The sequence below is a fragment of the Myodes glareolus genome, chromosome 6, assembly GCF_982192425.1.
Source record: "Myodes glareolus chromosome 6, mMyoGla1.1, whole genome shotgun sequence".
Classification (NCBI taxonomy): domain Eukaryota; kingdom Metazoa; phylum Chordata; class Mammalia; order Rodentia; family Cricetidae; genus Myodes; species Myodes glareolus.
The window spans coordinates 1,711,274-1,732,234 of record NC_142031.1 but is presented as its reverse complement, the minus strand read 5'-3'; the positions used below and the strand labels follow the sequence as shown (position 1 = coordinate 1,732,234).

General features: G+C 56.6%; 1 protein-coding gene across 2 annotated transcripts in view; it reads right to left on the bottom strand.

Moving 5' to 3' along the window:
- Positions 1 to 20,961, bottom strand: part of Plch2 (phospholipase C eta 2) — a 57,468-nt gene that overhangs the window by 21,076 nt on the left and 15,431 nt on the right. Inside the window, exons 1-4 of one of the 2 annotated variants that reach the window (XM_087906779.1) lie at positions 14,603 to 14,802; positions 4,717 to 4,863; positions 2,453 to 2,715; positions 2,154 to 2,282 (exon numbers count right to left, since the gene is read on the bottom strand). In XM_087906779.1, the coding sequence (XP_087762905.1) occupies positions 2,154 to 2,282; positions 2,453 to 2,715; positions 4,717 to 4,863; positions 14,603 to 14,645 (582 nt within the window). In that variant the 5' untranslated portion in view covers positions 14,646 to 14,802. Of the gene's footprint in view, positions 1 to 2,153; positions 2,283 to 2,452; positions 2,716 to 4,716; positions 4,864 to 14,602; positions 14,803 to 20,961 lie in introns of those variants that run through there. The other variant, XM_087906778.1, reaches the window with a different exon arrangement.

The window sequence follows — 20,961 nt, the reverse complement described above, 5'->3', positions numbered from 1 at the left end:
CATGTCCTCTGTGGCGTGGCAAAGGGGCGTCACCAAATCTGTCACACCACAGTTGTAGGGCCTCATGGGGGCTCTGCACATTTGGGCACTCATATTAACCCAGTGGCTTCTTCTCCCCAGGCCACCCATGGACTGAAGAGGGTCCCTAGGAAAGACAGGAGGAGCCCAGTCTGGTACTGACTGTTTAACCCAAGTGGAGCCCTGGCAGCATGGAAAGGAAGCTACCAAAACCACCTCTTGCCAAGCCTCTTCCAGGTTGAGCCCTGATTAGCCCAAAGACACTCTTGGGCCATTAAACCTGAGGACCAGTGCACTGACCCTCATTCCCATCTTATTTTAGACTTAATGAAATTATGTCACAGCCACTGTATCCACTTCACAGGCCTCTGCTCTGACTATCAGATCCAGACCATCATAACACTGATTATCAGAGTGGCCTGAGCCATCCTGGGGTTCCAAGTGCCTATGGAGGCTACCATGAGGTGCTTGGCCTAACGAGACCCTGCGTGGGTAGGGAGGCTTGGAATCTCTGTGGCTGCCTAACCAGCGCAGATAAAGGCCACTGGGTCTGAACTGTGTGAGCCGAGGTGCAAGGCCCATGTCTCTGGGGCAAGAACCCCACACTTCCTTTCCAGGCCCAACCCTGGAGCTCCGTCCCACCTGCACACCCCAGCTGCCTGCCTCTCAGCTCACAGTCTGTTGTCTCTGTCCAGGGCTTCCTATAGGCAGTTTGGAGGAGGTAGGCCTGAGATCACCCAGACAGACCCCGGGAACTAATCAGCACCCAGAGGCCTGACCTCTCACAATGGACTGGGAAGCACAGGCTCCGGGGTGATACCACGTGGAGTAGCTTCAACTGAGGCCTGGAGCTTAAACCCTCCAATAGCACAAACCTACCCAGGGTGTTTCCCTCCTCTTTCCTCTCAGGGTTCTCTGAGCCCTGAATCCTGTTCCACCTGTTGCCTGGTCCTTAGTGCATCCTCACCCTGAGAAGAGCAGGCTGAGCCCAGGGCTGTCCTGGAAGGGTTAAGAACGGCTCAGTGCAGGCAGTAGAGAATGGGAAGAACTCCCATCAGATACAAGCTGTCTGCTAGGCCCCGCTGCTCAGCTGACTGACCCAACAGGGGCCTTCAGAAGGGCAGTGAACACTCCCACCGTCCTCAGTAGGCAGTCGAGAGTGTCCTGCTAGCCGCCCGTCATTCACACAGAAACCCCGCTAGTTGCTGTCATTGCTGCAGCTGAGCATGGCCGCCCGTCTAGCATGAGTGCACACGCAGGAACCTTCGAGGGCCAAACACAGAGGAGCTGTCAGGTCAAGAGCGTGCATGTGTGTGTGTGTGTGTGTGTGTGTGTGTGTGTGTGTGTGTGCGTGCTTGTGTGTGTATGCATATCTGCGTGCATGTGTGCGTGTGCGTATGTGCATGTGTGCGCACACACGTGCATACAGGTGTGTGCATACATGTGTGTGTGCGCGTGTGTGCATGTGTGTGCATACGTGTGTGTGTGCCTGCATGCGCACACGTGTGTGTCCACACACACGTGTGCGCATTAGGGACAGGTCTGACATCCATGCTCACAGAAACTCCTTCCCAGGCTGCAGCAAGGAAACAAGGTCAAAGATCTGGGTTTGCTGGCTCAGCCCATTCCTGCCCCAAACCAGGACTTGCCAACGTAAGAGTTTCTCTCCCATGGAGATTCCCAAAAGACAGAACTAATTACAGGCAATAAAGGTTGTGCATGGCTGAAGGATGCATTTTCATAACTCCTAACATCAGGGTGGTTACCGAGAGCTGCTGCTTACCAGGTCAGCTCTTTGCTGGACCATGTATGTCTTCAAGGCTGGGGACCACAGGAGACCAACAAACGGCGTGTGACTGCATTTGGGTGCCTCCTCTAAGCGCGTGGTCTACCTAGGTACAGCCTATGCACAGTGCTCAGTGCCCTGCCCACAGTCAGCAGAGCAGCGCGGGCACAGATGCCAGGAGGTGGCACCCTGAAGTCCCTGACTGCCTGCCCTGGGAGGCATCCATGGCTCTGTAGGAGCCTCCCACAGCTCAGGCCTGGCTGGCCACTCCAGGCTCCCCATCTGCAGCGTGCAGTCACCCCAGAAGATGCTCCCACAGCGGCCTCAAGCCTGGACACTCAGCACTCACCCTGAACATCTGTTTCACCCTCTGCCGGGGCAGGTTCACGTTGAGTTTGTGGAGCAGCTGCAGAACCTCACCGATGCTCAGGCTGCCATCCCCGTTCTTGTCAGCCTCATCAAACGTCTGCTTCAGCCACTTTGGGGCTGAGTTAGGGGCCAACACAGTCCATGGGCCTGGCCTTACTTGTTCCGCCCTCCAGCTTAGGCAGCAAGAGTCCCCAGCCCAAGCACCCCTTCTCGTCTTCCCTTCCTTGGGAAACCCTACCCAGCTGGACAACGGAGTCTGCTCCTGGAGTCTATCCCCACCCCTGGAGCCCAAGGATATTGGTCCCTGGTGCGCTGGCGACGGGCTAGGCTGTCCTCATCACTGATGCCAGCCATGAGGTAGCGAAGGCCAGTGACCCAGGTCCGTGCCTCTTCACCACTGGGTGAGACCAAGTCCAGCGACTCACGGTGACTGCCGTGGTAGATGCTGAAGCAGCAGTTGGGGTCGAAGCTGCTGTCCGGGTAGCGCTGGAAGATCTCAGACTGCCGTCCCTCGCTCACCTCCTGGATGGAGTCGATGGAGACTGTGGGCAAGTGGGAGGATGCAAGGTCAGCGACCCAAGTGCCCCCCTACCCCTTAGGCCCAGAGCACCATGAGCTAAGCAGATTGCATCTTTGCTCTCAATAACTGATACCCTAATTCAACATCTCACTAAGCCCATCCTCAGAGGGGCCCCTCTGCTCCTCTGCCCTTCAGAAGTAAAAGTTCAGTATGCTTGGCTGACCTCCTTTGTCCTGTTCTGTTGACCAGTCTCCTTTCCCCTTTAGTGAGAACACACACGTACACACATACACGCACGCGCACACACACACTCAGGTACACACGCACACACACTCAGGCACACACACAATGCTCACACATGTAGTCACACAAGCACACATGCATGCGCACACACATTCAGGCACACACAATGCTCACACATGCAGGCACACAAGCACACATGCATGCACATACACAGGCACACACGCACACATGCCTCCAATTGGCAGTCCAAGCACCTGGCTCTTTCAGGACTGAGTTTTCTGGAGAGGCAACAGTGGGACCATCGGGAACAACTCACTCCACCACCAAACCCTAGCCAACTCATCTCTCCATCCTGAAAAGCACGTGCACCAGGCATGACCAGACCCTGCAGCTGCTTCAGTAACAAGTCTAGCATTGCAGGTGAGAAGCCAGGTGTAGCAGGGAGCTGCAGCTCACAGATGTGCTAAGTTGTAGGTGTATCGGCATGCCAGGTTAGGTTCCACAAGTTCTCTTTGTGGTGGCCTCAGCATCCCAGCTCAATGGAACCTCTGCTCAGTTAAATCTCTGGAGTAGATGAGCTCAGGTGATACTGTTATAATCTGTCCCTATGTCTTGGGTAGGACCCCCTGACAGATAGGCAGCCCACGGGTCCCCTTCTAGACACCAGCGAGCCCCCATTCTGCCTCTGTCCTTTCTCAAGTTCCCTGGCATGAGTGTGGTAGTCAAGGAGATGGGCTCCAGCCTGGTCCAGAGCTCAGAACACCACCCTCTTCCTCTGCATTGATTCCGGAGCACCCACTGGGCCTCCAGGGCTGGGGAAGATTGAAGGCCCGTGAAGAAGTTCCTGTTCCTCAGTCTGTTCTTCCAGTAACTTCCCTGGGGGAGGGGTTCCCTGGCCCATCAAGGCTCAGTTGCTAGGAAATGAACCTTTTGCTCCTTGTCAGGGTTTCCCCTGGATGCTCAGATTCCAGGAAAACTTCTGGGCTCGGCACCCCTGGGCAGGCATCAGGCTTCCTCTGCCTGAGCAGCCTTGGGGGCAGCTCCACCGCTCTCAGGTCCAGGGCAGGGCCAGTTTACACCAGCTCCTGGGGCCAGCAGAAGTCACTCAGCCTAGGATGACTTCACCATGGGACTCTTTCTCACATGGGCCCTCTGGGACCCTGGCAGAGTGACCGTCTCCTGGGACTCCACAGTGGTATCCTTGGTAAATGCTAAGCTGAAGCCTTCGCTGGCATACCTGGGTGCTGCTCTTGGTAAAACCAGAGGACCTTAGAAATTCACTTCTCACAGCCTGTGAGACTCTGGTGTCTCTCCCTGATCCTAGACCTCCCAAAGTATTCTCTGCATACTCCAATTCCCGCTGAGTTGAGCAATTCAAGTGACTCCCGCAAACCACAGCAGGTGCCCTGACCCATGCTGCCTAAGTTAGCCTGGGCTTCCACCCTGCCCTCGGTGTACCGGACTGTGTGGGCTTCTGTGGTTTCAGGACAATCTCCTCCCCTCGGCTGGCCTGACAGCCCTTTGCCTCTCACTGACCTCAGCATGTGACATCGGTCCCCATGGAGTCCCAGAGCCTTGCCAGGGCACAGCTGCCCAGGGACCATACGAGCTGTTCCTATTCCTTATTCCAGAGTGTACTGCAGAAGCCCTAGGCCACCGAAGCCTAGAGTCGACCAGTGCACCATCTGGGCGGGGTCTTAGCCCACTTGGGAGGCCTCCCTGCCCTGTGCTCCCAGGCTCAGGCCCACCCACCCCTCCCCTGGGCTGTTTGTTCACTCACTCTTGGCCTTCTCATTCTTGCGCGAGGGCCGCCAGCGGAGGCAGGAGCGGTGCTCATCCAGGTAGTAGAAGCGGACCAGGCCCTTGGAACTGCCACGGAGCTTCACCATCTGGGTCCCCTCCTGCATGGCACTCATGCATCGCTCCACTAGACACAGACGGACACACGACAGAGACAGACAGACAGACAGACAGAAGCTATGAGAGCTCTGGTAATTTCACCTTTCTCCAAAGGGCCCTGTGTGCCTGTGAGGCCCTGTCCAAGCATGAGACAGCGTGGTTACCACCCCTTCTCTGATGGTCCTGGGCCACTTGAGGTGGGTTGAGACACCAGGGAGGACATTCAGCAATGCATGGCCAGTCCCAGAAACACTGAGACCCTAAGTGGCCTTCACTTAGACTGCCAGCAGAGCCCAGGAACAGAGCCCAGGCCAATTCCCAAAAGCATTGTGCATGGAGCTCCCGTACTCAGCACAAGGTGGGCCTAGGCACCATGCACCAAGCCTAGCTCCTTCTCCCAGCCATGAGCCACCCTGAGAGCCTGCTGCCCCTTCTTGTGGTATCGTCAGGAGCATCACCTGTCTCGTGGGCAGCAATGTCAGAGAGAGGCCCTATAGGAAGGCATAAAACTGGGAGGCTGAGGTGCTGGGTGTAAATCCACAACCTGCTCTTTGCTAGAGCCACCTGCCTCCCTTGTCCACTCGGCCTCCTGTCCCCAGGAAAGGTCCACACGTTCCAGAGTCCAGGTCAGGGCCAAGCCTTCTTCCTCAGGCATCTTACCTATCTATACACAGGAAGCTCAGACCCAGAGGGCACTGCATCTCACAAGTGTATCCCCAGGTGGGCGGAGCAGAAAGCCATGGGTAGTGCCAGCCCAGGGAACTTTCTGGAGGAAGCTATTATTGACCAAGGGCAGGCGGGAATTGTAGGCATGGGTGAGCACTCAAGGTAGATAGGACTCTCTAGGGGACAAAGCTAATTTGGGGACACAGGTATGGCTGCCGGGTGCACCTGAGGCAGGGTTTCGGGACAGGGACAAGTTCCTGATGCTGCTCATACTGATCCAGACAAAGGCAATTGAATGTGCACCCTCCGCTCCTGGAGCTAGGAGTGGTGAATCTAACATTCTTGACCAGGGCGTCTGTGACTTCCTGAGATGCCCTGGACCTCCCCACTGACCACCCAGCAGTCCTCTTCCTTCTGTTCAATGCCACGTGGTCCAGGGGCTTCTGACACCGTCTAGAGGTCATGGTATCTATACCTGCCAGCCTCAATAACTAGGCTGAAGGTATCACTGCCCCATAAAATTCCAAGGACTCCCCTCAGAAAGAGTTCCGAAGCCACCTGTGAGTTCCCGGCACATACAACCGGGGCTCTGGCCCCAGTTCTGCCTGGCTCCCTCCCCACTTGCCCTCCAAGCTCTGCTAAGGAGGGTCTCTCTGGCTGGGAGCAAGGAGGCAATGTTTCTGGAGATCAGAGGGAGATGCAAGGGAATGGGAGGTCGGTGTGAGGCAGGAGAGAACCCAGGCCTTTTGTAAACCCTAGGAAGCTATGCACTCCGTGACCCAGCAGGACTTGGCCAGTCCTCAGGAGGGACCCACTCTATGCCCTTTCTTACCTAAGAGGTTGAGCTGCCATTGTGGTGACACTACCACGCTCCCTCCAACCCAGAGGAGCGCCTCTGCCAGGCAGGCCACAGCTCCTGTGGTCCAACTGGCAGCAGACGGCTGATGATCAGGCATATCCGAATGATAGCTGGAGGCTTGCTCCCCAAGGCCAGAAAGGGCCCTCGATGAAAGGCCCACCCGAGGCGGCGGCTGGCACAGGGGCTCCTCGGGGCTCCCCTTTTCTCCTCTACCTCTTCCTCCTTGGAGCCCACTGCTGAAGTCCCCCCTGGGCTGTTTGCAGGTTCCACTGGCATTGACCCAGCTGCAACCTGCAGCCCTGGCTGGTCCCCAGGCCAGCCCACCCATCCTCTACAATTCACAGGTCTGTTTGGAGATGAATCCCAGGGGTGGGGGAGCAGCCAAGCCTCACCCTGTCATCCTTGGCCAATCCCCACAGTAATCCTGCTGGATCCAGCCCAGCTGGCCAAAGGATTGAGGCCAGGGGCATGCCCAGCTGCCAGTTTAGAGCGGGCTGCCCCATGTCTGACCAACCAGACTCATGTTTAAGGCTGAGGGAGGATAACAGGTCAGACAAGGGACCCTCGTAGGACACAAAATTGTGGCTGCAAGACCTGGTGTGAAGGCCTCTGTGAGATCTCCCCTAGGATGGGCTGTCTATCCATAGGTTTGCTCCTACATGAGGCTGTCTTTCTAAATCCTGCCCATACTAGATATCCAGATCTGGTATCTTCTTGATTTTTAGTTCTTGTTTTGGTTTTTCTTTTATTTTCCGAGACAGAGTTTCTCTCTGCAGCCCTGGATGTCCTGGAACTCGCTCTGTAGACTGGGTCGGTCTCAAACTCACAGAGGTGCTGGGATTAAAGGCGTGCTCCACCATGCCCAGCCAGGGCTGGTATCTGAGTCTCTGTTTCGAGCTCTCACTTCCTCCTGTCTGAAATTCTTGTACAAATAGGGACCTCCAGGTGGACCCCCGCAGTGTGGCAGTGAGCTGCTCCTCAGATGGGACAAGAACCCAGACCCCTCTGGCTGGAGGCCAGAGCTAAGCCAGGGCAGGGCTACTTGCCTAGCACCAGGGCAGAGGGGACACCTCTCCACTTGGACCTTCAGCATGAGGAGAAGAATGTAGGTTCCCTGAGCCTGTGCAGGTTCCACTCCAAAGCCTAGATCTCCCTTGCCCCCACCAGACCCCTCCTGATGTCCACCAGAAGCGGAGATATAGAGGCATCCTGTTACCCAGGGTTCATTACCATTGTATCCTTCACCCAAGGCTGGGCATATCTGGGCACCCAGACCCCACATGACAGTCCCAGGACCCAGAGGGGACCTGTCCACCTATCAGGACACTGACTATACAGCTGAAGCCACCACTCCACACCAGCCATAAGTAACCTTAAGGGGCAGCCAAGTATCCAAGTGCTGTATTCAATTCTGCATCCCATAATCGGGGCAACCAGAAGTGAGGAGACAGTAGGAATGGGAGGCAATGGCTTCATTGCCTCGGGGTCATGGGCACCTCAACTTCCTCCCTAACCTCATCCTAATAATCCCTACCAGGGTACTCCACAGTCCCACAGCCATAGCTCCCCACTTCGAAATGCACCCTGAATGCTCTTGACCCTGTCTGCTCATGTGTCCTGGGTAACAGGAAGCCCAGCCACAGGGAATCAGGACCCACTGGGTCAGGTCCAAGGTAATCAACTCACAGCCAAACCCAGGACCCAATTAGGAGCCTTGGCCAGAGGCCTTGCCTCATTTGCTGGATGGAGGTCGACAGGCGGCCTGCCCTTTCTGCCACAGATTAGATTAGGGAGCCATTTACTGCTAGAACAGGAAGGAGCACAGCCCTTAGCAGCTCCCCTCCCCTAGGAGACAGGACACAGGAGGCCCTGACAGCATGGTCCCCTGCGTAGGCAAAGCCCAGAATCCCCAGTGAGTAATGGAATGAAAGCTGGGGTAAAGGGAAGAACTAAGAGTCAGGAAAGCCATGGGGGTGCTAAGGCTGGGCAAGATGGGGCAGAGGCTCTGAGCGCCCCAGGGTCACATGATTCTCCACCCTGGATGGTGGCTATGCTACCCTCCCTCCTGCCTGCTGCCCACATCCCAGCCCCACTCAGTGTTCACAGCCCACTGTGTGCCAGGACGTCTGGAGTTCCTGCCTCTGGACACACCTGATCTTCCCCTGCCTGGGCCTAGCCCAGACTAGGGCCATTCATGCTCCCCAAATCTCACCAGAACTGGGTACCTTTGTCCTCTCCCCCTCCCTGCTTGTCGCTAATCACTCATCTCCCACCATCAGCCGGAGAGGGTGCCTAGGCAGGGACTGTAGGGGTACCAGCAGCCCCAGCAGAGGATGTAGATCACTGAACCCGGACTCTCTGACCCTCCTAGTGGCCCCAGGCCATAATCCTCCACTGATGAGGCCGGCAGAGGCCCAGCTAATCCACACTCACACAGGGTTCTGCTAGTAAGGCCTCTCCCACTGTCCTGGGGACCAAGGTGACCCTACCCACCACCAATACTGCAAAAAAAAGGGGGAAATGTCACTGTGGCCACCGAGTAACCCAGTGCCCTGGCTGAGGAAGACTGTGGAGGACAGCTACCAGGGGCAGACTGTCCCTAGTCCACTGGACCAGGGTCAGGCAATAACCCAGTGCCCTAGCTGAGGAAGACTGTGGAGGACAGCTACCAGGGGCAGACTGTCCATAGTGCACTGGACTGGGATCAGGCAGCAAGAGGCACCCAGGTTACCGGCCACACAGGGCTCAAAACCATCAACAGCTGGCCTGAACTTGACCACCTGGCCACCCCGGCCAGGTAGAAAGCTGAGGCATACCCTCCCACCCCGGCACAGAAAGAAGGACAGCCATTCCAAGAAGAACTAAAGGCAATGGAGTAGGAGGAGTACCCTGCCCCTTCCAATGCCACCAGGACCCCACATTCACCCAGAGCTACCCATCAGCCCCTAGTCATGCTTAGGACCAGGTCCAGGGATGGGTAAAACTCCCATCTGCCCCTGGGGGCTGACTAAGACCACCTTCGGAGGTCAGAGACAGTAAGTTCCCCATATTAAGGTCACAGAGGGACTCTGAGACCCCAGACTGTCTTTCACAGTTGAGCCGTGCTCAGACACCCCTGCTTTCCTTCATGGTTAGGCCCTGGAGCTTCCCCTGTTCCCCCAGAAGTTCTAAGGACCCTCAGGAGGCAAGGACTTGCAGCTTCCAGAAGTTCAAGGCACCCACCATGGTCCTCACTCTGGTGGTTCAGGCAGGTGTTGCAATGTGACCTCTATAACTTGCTGCCGTGTACCAGCCCCACAAAGACTCGTGTGTGAGAGGAGCAAGTGCGTTTGATTGCCTAGCAAAAAAGACACACTTGCCCCAACCACCCATCTCCAGGACAGGTAGGCAGGGCAGTAACGCCTCTGTCCTAACTTCACCTGACCCACACTGAATTACACAACTCCTCCACAGAATGCTACCTGCCCCCGAGGGTCTCCTCTCTGCTCTGCCCCAGCAGCAAGAGACAGGATGGATGAGGGAGACCAAGAAGAACCAAGGTCACACAGTCTGCTCTGGGAGCTGTGGGCAACTATGCCACCCAGGCCATGCCCGGACTAATGTCCCTAGCTTGGGTGTCCTCATCACCTATGTGCCCTAGTCCCCCACCACAGCCCTGGCTCCTCCTGCCTGGACCCACAGATACCAGCAGCTGCTGAAAGGAGAAGGAGCCCATGCTGGCCAGTGCCGGGCCCACTGGTGCAATTTTACTTCTGCGAGGGAGATCGATCTTGTCCTAGCACAGTGGGCAGCCCAGCTTGATGGCTGCTGTGAACAAGACAGCAGCAGCCGTTAACAGACTCGCCTCTCCCCGGGGAAAGCTGGAAAATCAATTTACTCTCCCAATAAACCAACATATCATACACACACCCCTTGCCAGACATGCATACATACACGGGGGCACCTCTGGGTATCGTGGCCCCTCATCCCACCAGCAAGCCAGGACTTGTATGCATTCCCTGGTGAGTGGGGCTCCACAGGTCAGCAGCATGGGGCATGAGGGAGCAAAGCTCCTGACCCAGCCCTTTCCCTGCAGCCTTGAGCCTCGTCAGGCGCCTCCCAACCTGCAGGTCATCCGGGTCAACACTGAGATGGTGCCTGGGGTGGAGTGGAGGGAGGAGGAAGCTGTCCTGCCCCAGCCCCACGGTACCCACCGGGATGAGCCTGGCCCCTGGCCCTGTGCCACTCAGAAGGGAGGGACAGGCCCACACACATATGGCCAAGCTTATTTAAATGTCTGAGAACAGCAACGCAACCCCCCCGCACGTCTGGGCGCCTCCTCCCCAACTATTTTTACTGTATCAGGGAGTGTGAGCCGGCTTGTTCCTGCCCTCCCCGGCCAGACCCAAGGGGCTGTGCTAGCTTCAGGAGGCACCTGAGCCAAGGCAGGGCCTGAGGAATCCCTCAGCAGAAGCGACAGCCACTACCCAGCCCGGGGCTGTCTGACCAGGCCTGAGGCTGCCCTGGGGATGGAACAGCAGGCCCACTCTGATGGGTGGATGTGCCCTTTTCTTCCAGCAGTGTCTGCCCCATGGCATGCCACTCCAGCTTCCTGCAGGAGGAGGCAAGTTCTGTCAGGGGCGGGGAGGGTGGGCCTGACCCACCGCATCACCTGACCCAGCAGTGGGGAGGGCCACAGGACGACTGAGACAGGCCACCAGACCTCGTTCAGATGCCTGGGGCAGCCAAGGATATGAGCGGTCTAGAGGGTAGAAACAGGCTCTCCATGCCCCAGTCACCATGCTAACTCATTTGCTCATTCACGAGCTGACCTAAGCTGCCACTGTTCCTGCAGCTCAGGGACCTGGCCTTGGGCAGCAAAGGCCGGGCAGCAGCCTGGCCTGTCCTTAGCTGGTGGTGTCAGGATCTAGCCCCGACCCAGTCCAGCCCACTCACGGGGCCTTATTGTTGACCCTAGCCCAGGAGGAGTGACGGTGAACCCAAGTTCAAAGCCATTACATTGCGTGTGAAGGCATCAGAGGTCAAGAACTCAACTGCAGCCGCAGCAGCAGCAGCAGACAGACAGGGCATTCTCAAGGGTCAGCAGTGTCAGCACTTCCAAGGCCTCCACTTAGAGAAGTCCCCACATGTTCAGGTCTAAACCAGGTCTCCCAAGCCTACCTCCAACTATACCTGCAATGACCATGGGGGTCTGATGCCTTTAGCCCACAGAGGTCCCAGCTTCTGGCCTTCCTCTATCTCTAGCAGAGCTCCAAGGCCACAGTCAGGGTCCTTCCTACCCTCTCACTATCCCTGGCTATCACTAGCTGGTAGCATGTAGCAGCTTAGCTCACAGGAGTGACTTCAATCACATTCGACAGCCCTGCTAGGGAAAGGACTCTATTAATATCCCATTTCACAGCTTTCAGCTCCCCCAGGTGGCCCTCATTCCTGTGTCCCTGGGGGTTCCTGTCTTTGCCAAGAGTCACTCACTTCCCTGAGGCCACAGCTGCCCTGTCTTCCTCCAGCAGGGCCTGGTCAGCAGCCATGCTGGGCTCCTGAAGGTGGACAGGTTCTGACCCCAAGCCACTGCCCAGGACACCCTTGGAGGAATGAGCTGTCATGGGAAACAGGCTGTAACCATCTGTGTGGGGCCCCTTCGGGAAAACCATCAGATCCAGGTAGGGATCTCTCTCAAGAGTGCAAGTCATAACGAGAAGAGCCAATCCTGCTGACTGCTTACCCTGGAGCCCAGACCAGGCCAGGAGGGATGGCAGCAGCTGAAACAGGGTGGGTGACCTCTGGGTATGGTCAAGCAGGGGCCAGAGACAACAGGAAACGAGATCTGAGCCCCTGAATAAGTGCCCAGCGCTGGGCAACTAGAGCCACCTTGAGGCTAGAGAGCACTGGGCCCTCCACGGGGCCAGAACTGGCCAGTGAGCCTCAGGAGAGAGCACGTTTCTGCACGCCGAGCTGGCTTGCCAAGTTTGACTTTTTACAGTGTCGGTGTCTCCTGAAGTTGAAGACACCTGTCTGGACATCGACCCTGCTAGACATCTACCAGCATCTGCTCCATTCCCACCTTGTTCTTGTCGAGGGTGGGTCCAGGCTCTCCCTGGTTCTGGACCTCCCAGAATGTTTTCTGTGCTGTCCCACCACCCCCCGTAACCCAAAACAGCAGGAGCTGCATCTGAGACCTGGGCTGCCAAAACCTAAGTCATCTCAGCCACAGGTTCAGAAGCTAGAGACCCAAAGGGCAGGAAATGGAGCCATGGATGATACAGGGCTGGGGTCTGACCAGCCTGGAGTCGAGATGCCCCCAGGCCCTCTGAGCAGGCTGAGGACCTCCTCCTCCATGGACTGATTGGCCAGTTGTGTCCAAGTCAGGGCTCTGCCCTCATGTCTGAAGGCTTCCTTTTTGGGGCGAGCTGGGAGGGATGTCAAGGCTGTCCCAGCAGCTGACCTCAGTCACCTGTGGCTATCCACCACAGCTCAGGAATGTCACCAAGAAATCAAAGGAAACACCCAAACCTAGGGCTGGTGCTCACATCCCCCCACCCTGCCCCTTCCTTTCCCCACACAGGAAGTCTGTCCAGCCGGCCATGAGCCCACGTACTCTGTGCTGAAAGCAAACTCCCAGGAATAAGCAGGCTCACTCATCCGATTACTCAGTCCTCACAGCTCTCTCTCCTCCACCCAACTCTCTCTGCGGTGGAGCCACAAGTTCTGGCCCAGGAGGAGCCCCTGTACCCACACCTGCCCAGGGCAGGTGCCTGGAGCCAAGGAGCCTTCGTCATCAGTTCATCAGTGGTGCAGATGGAGGGCCAGGCTCAGGACGGCAGCCCATCTGCTCCGTCCTCAGCTGCACGTTGAAACTGCAAGGACTCCGCTGTCGTATGTCTCTCCTGGGGTCGCCAGAAGATGGAGGTGGGCTTGGAGTCCTCCAGCGGCCACCCATCTCCTAAGACCAGGGCTCTTCCTCAGGCAGCTGAAACCCCCATGCATGTCCAGTCCGCTGGACCCTGGCACCTAAGGCTACATGGCAGCATCCACTCCCTGCTCCTTCAATGAGCAGCTGTCCTAAGTCCAGTAACCCCAGGGTAGAGACTCCATGGGCACTCTGCAGGCCAGCCAGGTTTTCTCAGGTCAGCTAACCCTAGTACACTAGGACAGGGGTCTATCCAAACGCTGACCGCACTGGCCATGCTGTCCCCAACTCACAAAAAGCATCTTAAGCAGAGGATAGGCGAGACAGGAGAGAAGGAACAGGCTGGAGCAACACACAGACCAGGTGTGGTGGGACACCGCAGACAGTTTTTGAATACTTACAAGTTGCTCTATGAGGTGGCCCCGCACCTTCCCTTCCCCTCCCTGCAGGTTCAGGGAGGGTCGTCAGTGGGGAGTCACACACCCCTTTAAGCTCCCCTGCCCCTCTTCAACATCCTCGTCAGTCAGGAGTAGAACAAGTTTAGTCCCAGATCAACCAAACAAATCAAGACGGCGTAGCCCATTCCCCTTGGAACTTGGAGCCTTGATCAGGAAGTTCTTCCTGCTGTCTAACTCAAATCACTTTGATGCAGCCATAGCCTTGGGTCTCTTTCACTTTTAGTCTCGCCCACCCTGACCCCAACCAAGTTTTGTGTTGGAGCTGAGACCCTACCTAGGAGAAGCCCTTTCCCACCCCCACTAAAGATGCCTCCTCACACCCAACCCCCTTTGCTCCGCTCCTGTGGGCAGCCTGGAAGACTCATGCACCCCTGCTGGTCCGTGCTGTTTGCCTAGGGCAATGCCAGTTCCCTAGACAGGGAAAGTGGGACAGATCCAAGCAAGGGAGTTTAGCCCTGGAGAACCTCGGGCCGCTGGGAGAGAAGGCGGTGGTTCTGTCCATGGTGCTGACTAGATATCAAGGCGTTTGCCCCCTCTCCCCCAGCCCACACATCCCCCTGACAGCTCCAGACAATCCCTGCTCCAGACATCCCCTGGGTGTTGGACTGGAAATCAGGGGACAGCGGCGCGGGGCAGGCGCATCTCGTCCTGCAGAGTGGAACCTCAGTACCGTCACAGGTAGCATCTACGAGCAAGATGCCAAAATGGGGGTAGATGGGGTGCTGCCCTGTATAGCAGCTGACAGGGGATGGGGTCACCAGGCTTGTCCCCCATAGACCCTAAGAGGGGAATCAAGCATAGCATAGCCCTTGCTCTTGGGTCTGAGCTGAGCCGGGAGTCATGAGCCTCTTCCGGACACCCTCCTACCTGCCCTTACCTTGGTCCTGGCTAAGCCCACCGGTGGACCCAGGCTCTTCCATGCCCCGCAGGCACCAGCCCCACTGTTACCGGCACGGCCCGAGGGGGCCGGGACCCTGTGCTGGTCCCCAGTGTCCCCAGAGTTGTAGCCTGATCCAAGGCGCCCCACGCACAGCGCCCATACCGGTTCAAAGCCCGCTGTAGCTAGCTGCCACTGCTGCTTGCAAGCAAAGGAAAAGAGGGGAGGGGAGGGGAGGGGCGGGATGAGGCCTCACCGCCACTGGGACCGCCCCTCCCACGGGAGCCCCGCCTGCCCTTAACTCTTGGATGTCCGGCTCCTGGCCTGCCATGGCTGCTGTTCAGGGACATCAGTTTGAATCAAGGAGGGAGTTTCAGATGGGCACCAAGCCAGCATTGCTCAGAGGCCAGAAGAGGAGGCAGTGCTGGCCGCTTGAGACCCCCACAGTGCCCACCTTTCTCTCCAAGTGAGTGAAAGACCACTCACCATGCCCACCTTTCTCTCCAAGCTGCTCCCTCCTACCAGAGGGGCAGTTATACACACCCTCAAGGAACAGAAGCCAAATGAATCCGGCTGGCAGTTCCTGGTGACCACGGAGTCTTTTTGACCACCACACTCTAGACTTTGTGGCTAGATCTTCCAAATTTGCTGAAGTGTCTTCCCATCAGCTTCCCTGGCTGGAAGGATACAGGCTTGGAGAGGCTCAGCCCAAGGGCTAGTTCTGTAAAAGCCCCACCCTGTGTCCACCCAGGTTTCCTCCGCCTGACTCCACATGTCCATTGTTAAGCACTTTCTGCTTGGCTGCACAGGTTTGTGTGGTCTGGGGGGAATGACTGTTGGCATGGCAGGCAATGCCCCCTGTGTACTCCTGCCCTGAATTATACAGGGTTCAGGGTAAGGGGCATGGTCTGGTCCAGCCTGGGTTCGCCTCTCTGGAATCTCCTTGATCTGTGCACAGCATCTGGGCAAAGCTCTGTCCTCCAGACTGCTCACTCCAGCTCAGGGGAGGTGGTGAAAGGTATGACTTCTGCCCCCCCAGCATCTGGTGGGGCTTTAAATTCGCACCCCAGAGGGACAGTCAGTGGGGATCCAGAAGAACAGATAAACACGGGTCCACCTATGGGCTCTCTGAACTGCCACCTCCAAGGTGTGACAGCCTCCTGCCATGCAGGGCACCAGGTGTGAAGGGGGAGGAGAGCCTCTGTGGGTACTACCAGCTGGGTTCTGCCAGGAAAGGCCCTTGGCCCTGCTGCCTGGCACCCTTAAAGGAGCAGCCTCCTTTCTTTGTTCTGGCATATTTTTTTTTTTTTTAGCAGAGTCGCTCTGTCCTGGGCTATAGGAGCTGCCCTCTGGGTAGGCACTCTGTCTCTCATTGGCATACAGCCTAGGCACGACTCCAGGGTCTATGTGCATCCCACTGAAAGATCCGAGAAAGAAAGGCGCCCTTCCTCTGGGTATGTATTGGCTGATGAGGTCATTCTGGAGCACAGTGGGCTTCTGGGACAAGAAGATGGGGGCGCCAAAGGCCGGAAGACCACAAGGGGGAGAAATCCCAGGAAGGCGCCCACAGCTAAGCCTTATGTGTTTCCTCCAGGAACTAGCAGCCTCCTCAGAAAAAAAAAGAAAAAGAAAAAGAAAAGAAAAGAAAAAGAAAAGAAAAGAAAAGAAAAGAGAAAAGAAACTGAGGCAGAGAAAGAGAAGGAAAAGGGCAAGGAGACAGCAAAAACCAGAGGCAGGGAGGGAGGAGGTGCTCCCACGAGTCAGGCAGGTAACAAGGTCCCTGGAGAGCAACCCAGAGTGGGGCTACCTTCTCCCTGACGGACAAAAGGCCCCTGAGCCTCCCTGGAGAAGTTGGGTGAAACCTAAGATCACACTGCAATAAATAATCCATCGCAGAGTCGGCTCCACCCCCTCCCCCGATGAAGCCAGGAGATGAATCCAGCACCAGGGCCGCGATTAAAAACGGTGATTAAAATCCACCAGGCACATGTTAATTTGCTTGGATGACAATCTCTTTTTTTCTGGGCATTTTGGCAGAATTCTGCTCTGAAAGCGTTTGGCCTGGCTGGTCGCAAGCAGGAAGACTCCATGGGAAAGAAAGAGCCTGTGACCTTAAAGGGGTGAGGCGGCTCGAGAAGTTTAGTCTTCTCCTTTGAAGAGGACCACCCGACAGACGAGCAGGGTATACATCCGGGGACTCCTGTGGTGACGATGTTCCTCCGGAGTGAGCTCCACACGTTCAGATAAGGGAGGACCTCCATGTGCCCACAGGCCACAAGGTTCTGCTGGACCTGAGCTCCTCCTGTAAGGGGACTCTGCTCCCTGGGGACCGGTTCTCACCGTCCGGATCTAAGTGCCGTCCCCTTGTCCTTATCTTTAGTGGCACTGCCAGAGACGGGCAGGAGGATGATACACCCCGAGACAGGCCTTTAGAAGGACAGAACCTCTTTCTTCTCCTCAGAGTTTCATGAAAACACCACACGTGTGCTCACACATACCCCCGGTCTGCCCCTTGTTCATGGCTATGTGCTGAGAGCTCATCCGGCCTAGCTGTGTTACACACACCTTACAGGGCCACCCTAGGCACCAAAGGGCCTGCTTTCTAGTTTCTCAGCTGCAAGCACTTTTGCCTGACAGCTTTGACAGAGGTCAGAGAGGCCAGGGGGCTCTAGTGTCCCACAGCGGATGGCAGCAGTCTGGGAGGGGTCAGGCCCTGACTCCCCTGACGCTGCTTTTCGCTTAGGCTCCCAGTTTATCTGAAGGGTATGAAGTAGTGCGCACGCGCACACACACACACACACACACACACACACACACACACACACACAGGGTCCTGCACGCGAATGTCTCCACCTTGCAGTGCCATAGGAAACCTGTGGGTGGCGCAAGGCACAAGTTAGGCTGGCCAGCTCAGCTGAGACTGGGTCCTTGGGCTGAGGACGCGGGTATGGGAGAGAGGAGCCTGGGATATCCTAGGAAACAGCACCAGAGCAGCAGATACCACCACAGACAGGGTCGAGCTCAGCCAGGAAGGGGCGTGGCAAGCAGTGCCAAGGCCAGGAAACATTACAGATCACATCCTAGAGCTCTGTTACCTACGAGCAATCCACTGGGATGCGATGCTTCTCTGGCCTACTTCCCTACCCAGCATCTAGGGAGAACCAGCAGCCTGGGAGAGCAGGGGCCAACCTGGAGCCTTGAGCTGAGGTTTTTCTTCCATGGAAGAAGAGGAGTCCTGTAGGTGGGAGGCAGGACCCTCTCTGTGACCCACCAGGCCAAAGGCGAAAGGGCCAAGTCTCTTCTAATGACCATCACTACAAGGAGGGGACCTGGGAGCATTGGCTCCATGGTTCTGGGGTCATTAGCTCTGCCCGTAGATAGGCAACAGCTGCCACTTTTCAATAATCTCCAGAAACAGAAGGCCAGGAGAAAAACGCATCCCCAAACTCAGCAGAGCGATTCACACCTCTGAAGTCTTTGTGGGGCACCTCAGATCTAAACTTCCAACTTCTGTCCTACATAAATCTCCAAGGAAACGCTTCCAGAGGCCAGCTGTGCACCCAGCTCCGCATCTCTGCAATGGCCACTGCACAGAATCCTGGGCACGTCACTAGGAAACAGGCACAGGGTAGGGGCCCTAATGGGGCCCCAGTTCTGCTCCCGTGAGTCCCTCTCAGAATGCCAAATCAGGAAGGCTTGAGAAACCACTGATTTCAATCTCTTTCCTTTCCAGAGAGAGAAACCTTCTGGGGTGGACTGGTCCCCACAGTCACTCTGACCCTGCTGAGCCCAAGAGTGTGAGCACCAGGGTCCACTGACGTGGGCCGTAATCACCTCAGAAGTGCTGGATAATGACATGCAGGCCCCTCGGGTATCGAGTCAGTGCCGACGATCCTGCGGCTGGGAGGGACACAGGCCCAGCAGCCTGTGCCTAAGACATTTTATTAATTATTCAACACCAAATCCAATTTCGTGTTGTCTCTTGCCTTGTCTGAGAGTTCTAACGATGTTACCACCTCTAGTGAGGAACCAAAGCTGCTTCAGGGGATGTGGTAGGGATCCCCCAACCATCCCACAGCCACCCCCCCGCCCCCGGCACACTCTACATACCAGAGCAGGCTGAGCAACCTCCTGATCTGGGTAACAGGTGACAGAATGTGGAAGGTGGTGTCTCCAGTACAAAAGACCCCTGCTGCCATGGTCATCAGGTCCCCTCCTGGAGTCACTAATACTGACTTGAGCCCGGGTCCTCATCCTCAGGATGAATGTGACCTCAAGAGAACTGGCCTGACCACAGTTATCCAATTACCATAACTGCCCCAAAGTGACCACAACAGCTCCAATGACCATAAATGCCTCGGAGTGACCACAGCTGCCCAGTGACCACAGCTGTCCCAGTGACTCTGGCTGTCCAGGCTGACCACATCTACACCATTGATCACAACTGATTGCCCCGGGGACCACAGCTGCCTCAGACTACCCAAGAAGGAGACCACCATTCTAGGTCTGGCGTGCCCACCTGCCCTACCCCCAAGCCGAGTGAAATCAGGTTCAAAAGAAACATCACTCAATTCCAGGGCAGGCAAAGAAACAGACAAAGCAGAAACAGCCAGAGGTGGGACCCACGGAGGAGGGAGACAGCACAAGGAAGAGGGATGCTCTGACCAGGTTAAGAGTGTTGAGGCCCTCAGGTTGGTATCCAGGGCCCATGGGCTGCAGTGAACACAGACACCAGCACAGACTGGGTGATAATGGGGAGAGTGGCAGGGAGCATAAGCCTGGGCAGCTGGAGGGTCAAGAGGTTTTAGAAAAGATTTGGCCTAAATTGTCACAACCACGGGTGCTGACCCCCACCCCCACCCCATGCTAGAGGCCTGGCCACATAGGCAAGCAGCATCTTGCTTGCACCAAAGACATCTGCAGCCACAGCACACATCCACTGTTTGGCTTCTCACTTCCCCGGGAGGGCCTCTTAGCCTTGCTCAGGCACCAAAGGGAGGGGTCCAGTCTAGGTCAATGGATCAGAGCCCTGCCTGGAGCGGCAGTAGCCTGGATAGAGCCAAAGTGGGCAGACACTGCCCTGGCAGCTCCCCCTGCCTCCCTGCACCAGCCTGACCTAGATTCTGTGCCCGTGTGCAGCAGCTATGCGGAGCTGCGGCCGGCCTGGCACTGAGACAAGTGGGTAGGATCTAGAGCCAGTACAGCCACATGGCCACTAGGATGGGCCCAAGATACACTTGGTGTGGGGCTCCATGTGTGCTGCCCACCCTTCCAAATCCCTCCCTCTCTGGGGCCCTAAGGCCCCTACCTGAGAAGCTCTGAGGAGCCCTTGGCTTCCACTCTCTGGTCTGGCCCCTACCCAAGCGCCGCTAGAGGAAGAGAAGACAGAGGGGGTTAAACCCTCTCTGCCGTCTTCTTCCCGCTCCAGCAGCTCTATGGTTAGAGCAGGGGGTCCTAGACTGAGAAGCCACAAGGCCTGCTGTAGCCATTCCTCAGCTCAGCGCCAGCAGCCACAGATGCTGGCCAGAGACCTACAGTCTCTGCTCAAAAGCAGGTCGGTTGACCCCCACAGGACTGGCATCCTGAAACACAGGGCCGTTGACCAGCATCTGGTCTTATACACCCATGTGTCACCCTGTGCCCCTGGATATGTAAATCAATCAAAAATCCCTGAAAACTGAGAAGTATGCACCCTGCATGCAAATGTATGCAAATGTGTCCTTGCTCTCTAGTTCTCAGGCCTGAGGGGTCCTTCAGGCCACACGATCCCCCAGTTCAGTGTCTCTTCTTGTTCTTCTCCTTTCTGCCTATTCCTCGGCTGTCACCATTTATTAAGCGCCTGCTGTGTACAGGCATTGCTCAGGGCTAGGAAGGCAGTAACACGTCCCTCAGAAGCAACCCACGCCCTGGGGAGCTCCTGACTGGGAGGGCAGGGCTGTTGCAGTGGTTCTACTCTGGACAGAGAGAATAAGGTAGCCGTTTTCAGAGAAGCCAGGGAAAAAGGGACCTCTTCCCTGGAGACCAGTGGGCACTGGAGGACTAGAACAGGGAACAACTGAGTACAGACTGGGGTATGGGTTGTGTACCTCGGACCAGACCTAGAGCCAGAGGTGAGGAAGTTGAGGGCATGCCATTGCCAGCAAGACACCATCAGTACAAAAGGACACTTGGCATGAGTGTGTGCTCAGAGCACACACTCAGAAAGTGCACAGTCATAGGACCCTGCTCTTGGCCATCAGCACCTGCCCCTCACTGTACCATGGGATGAATAGCCCTATTGCTGACGGTCACCTGAAAGTATTCTCCAATGCTGGGCTTCCCACGCCAATCTCAGCGCAAGCTCCAACACTTCCTTTGGA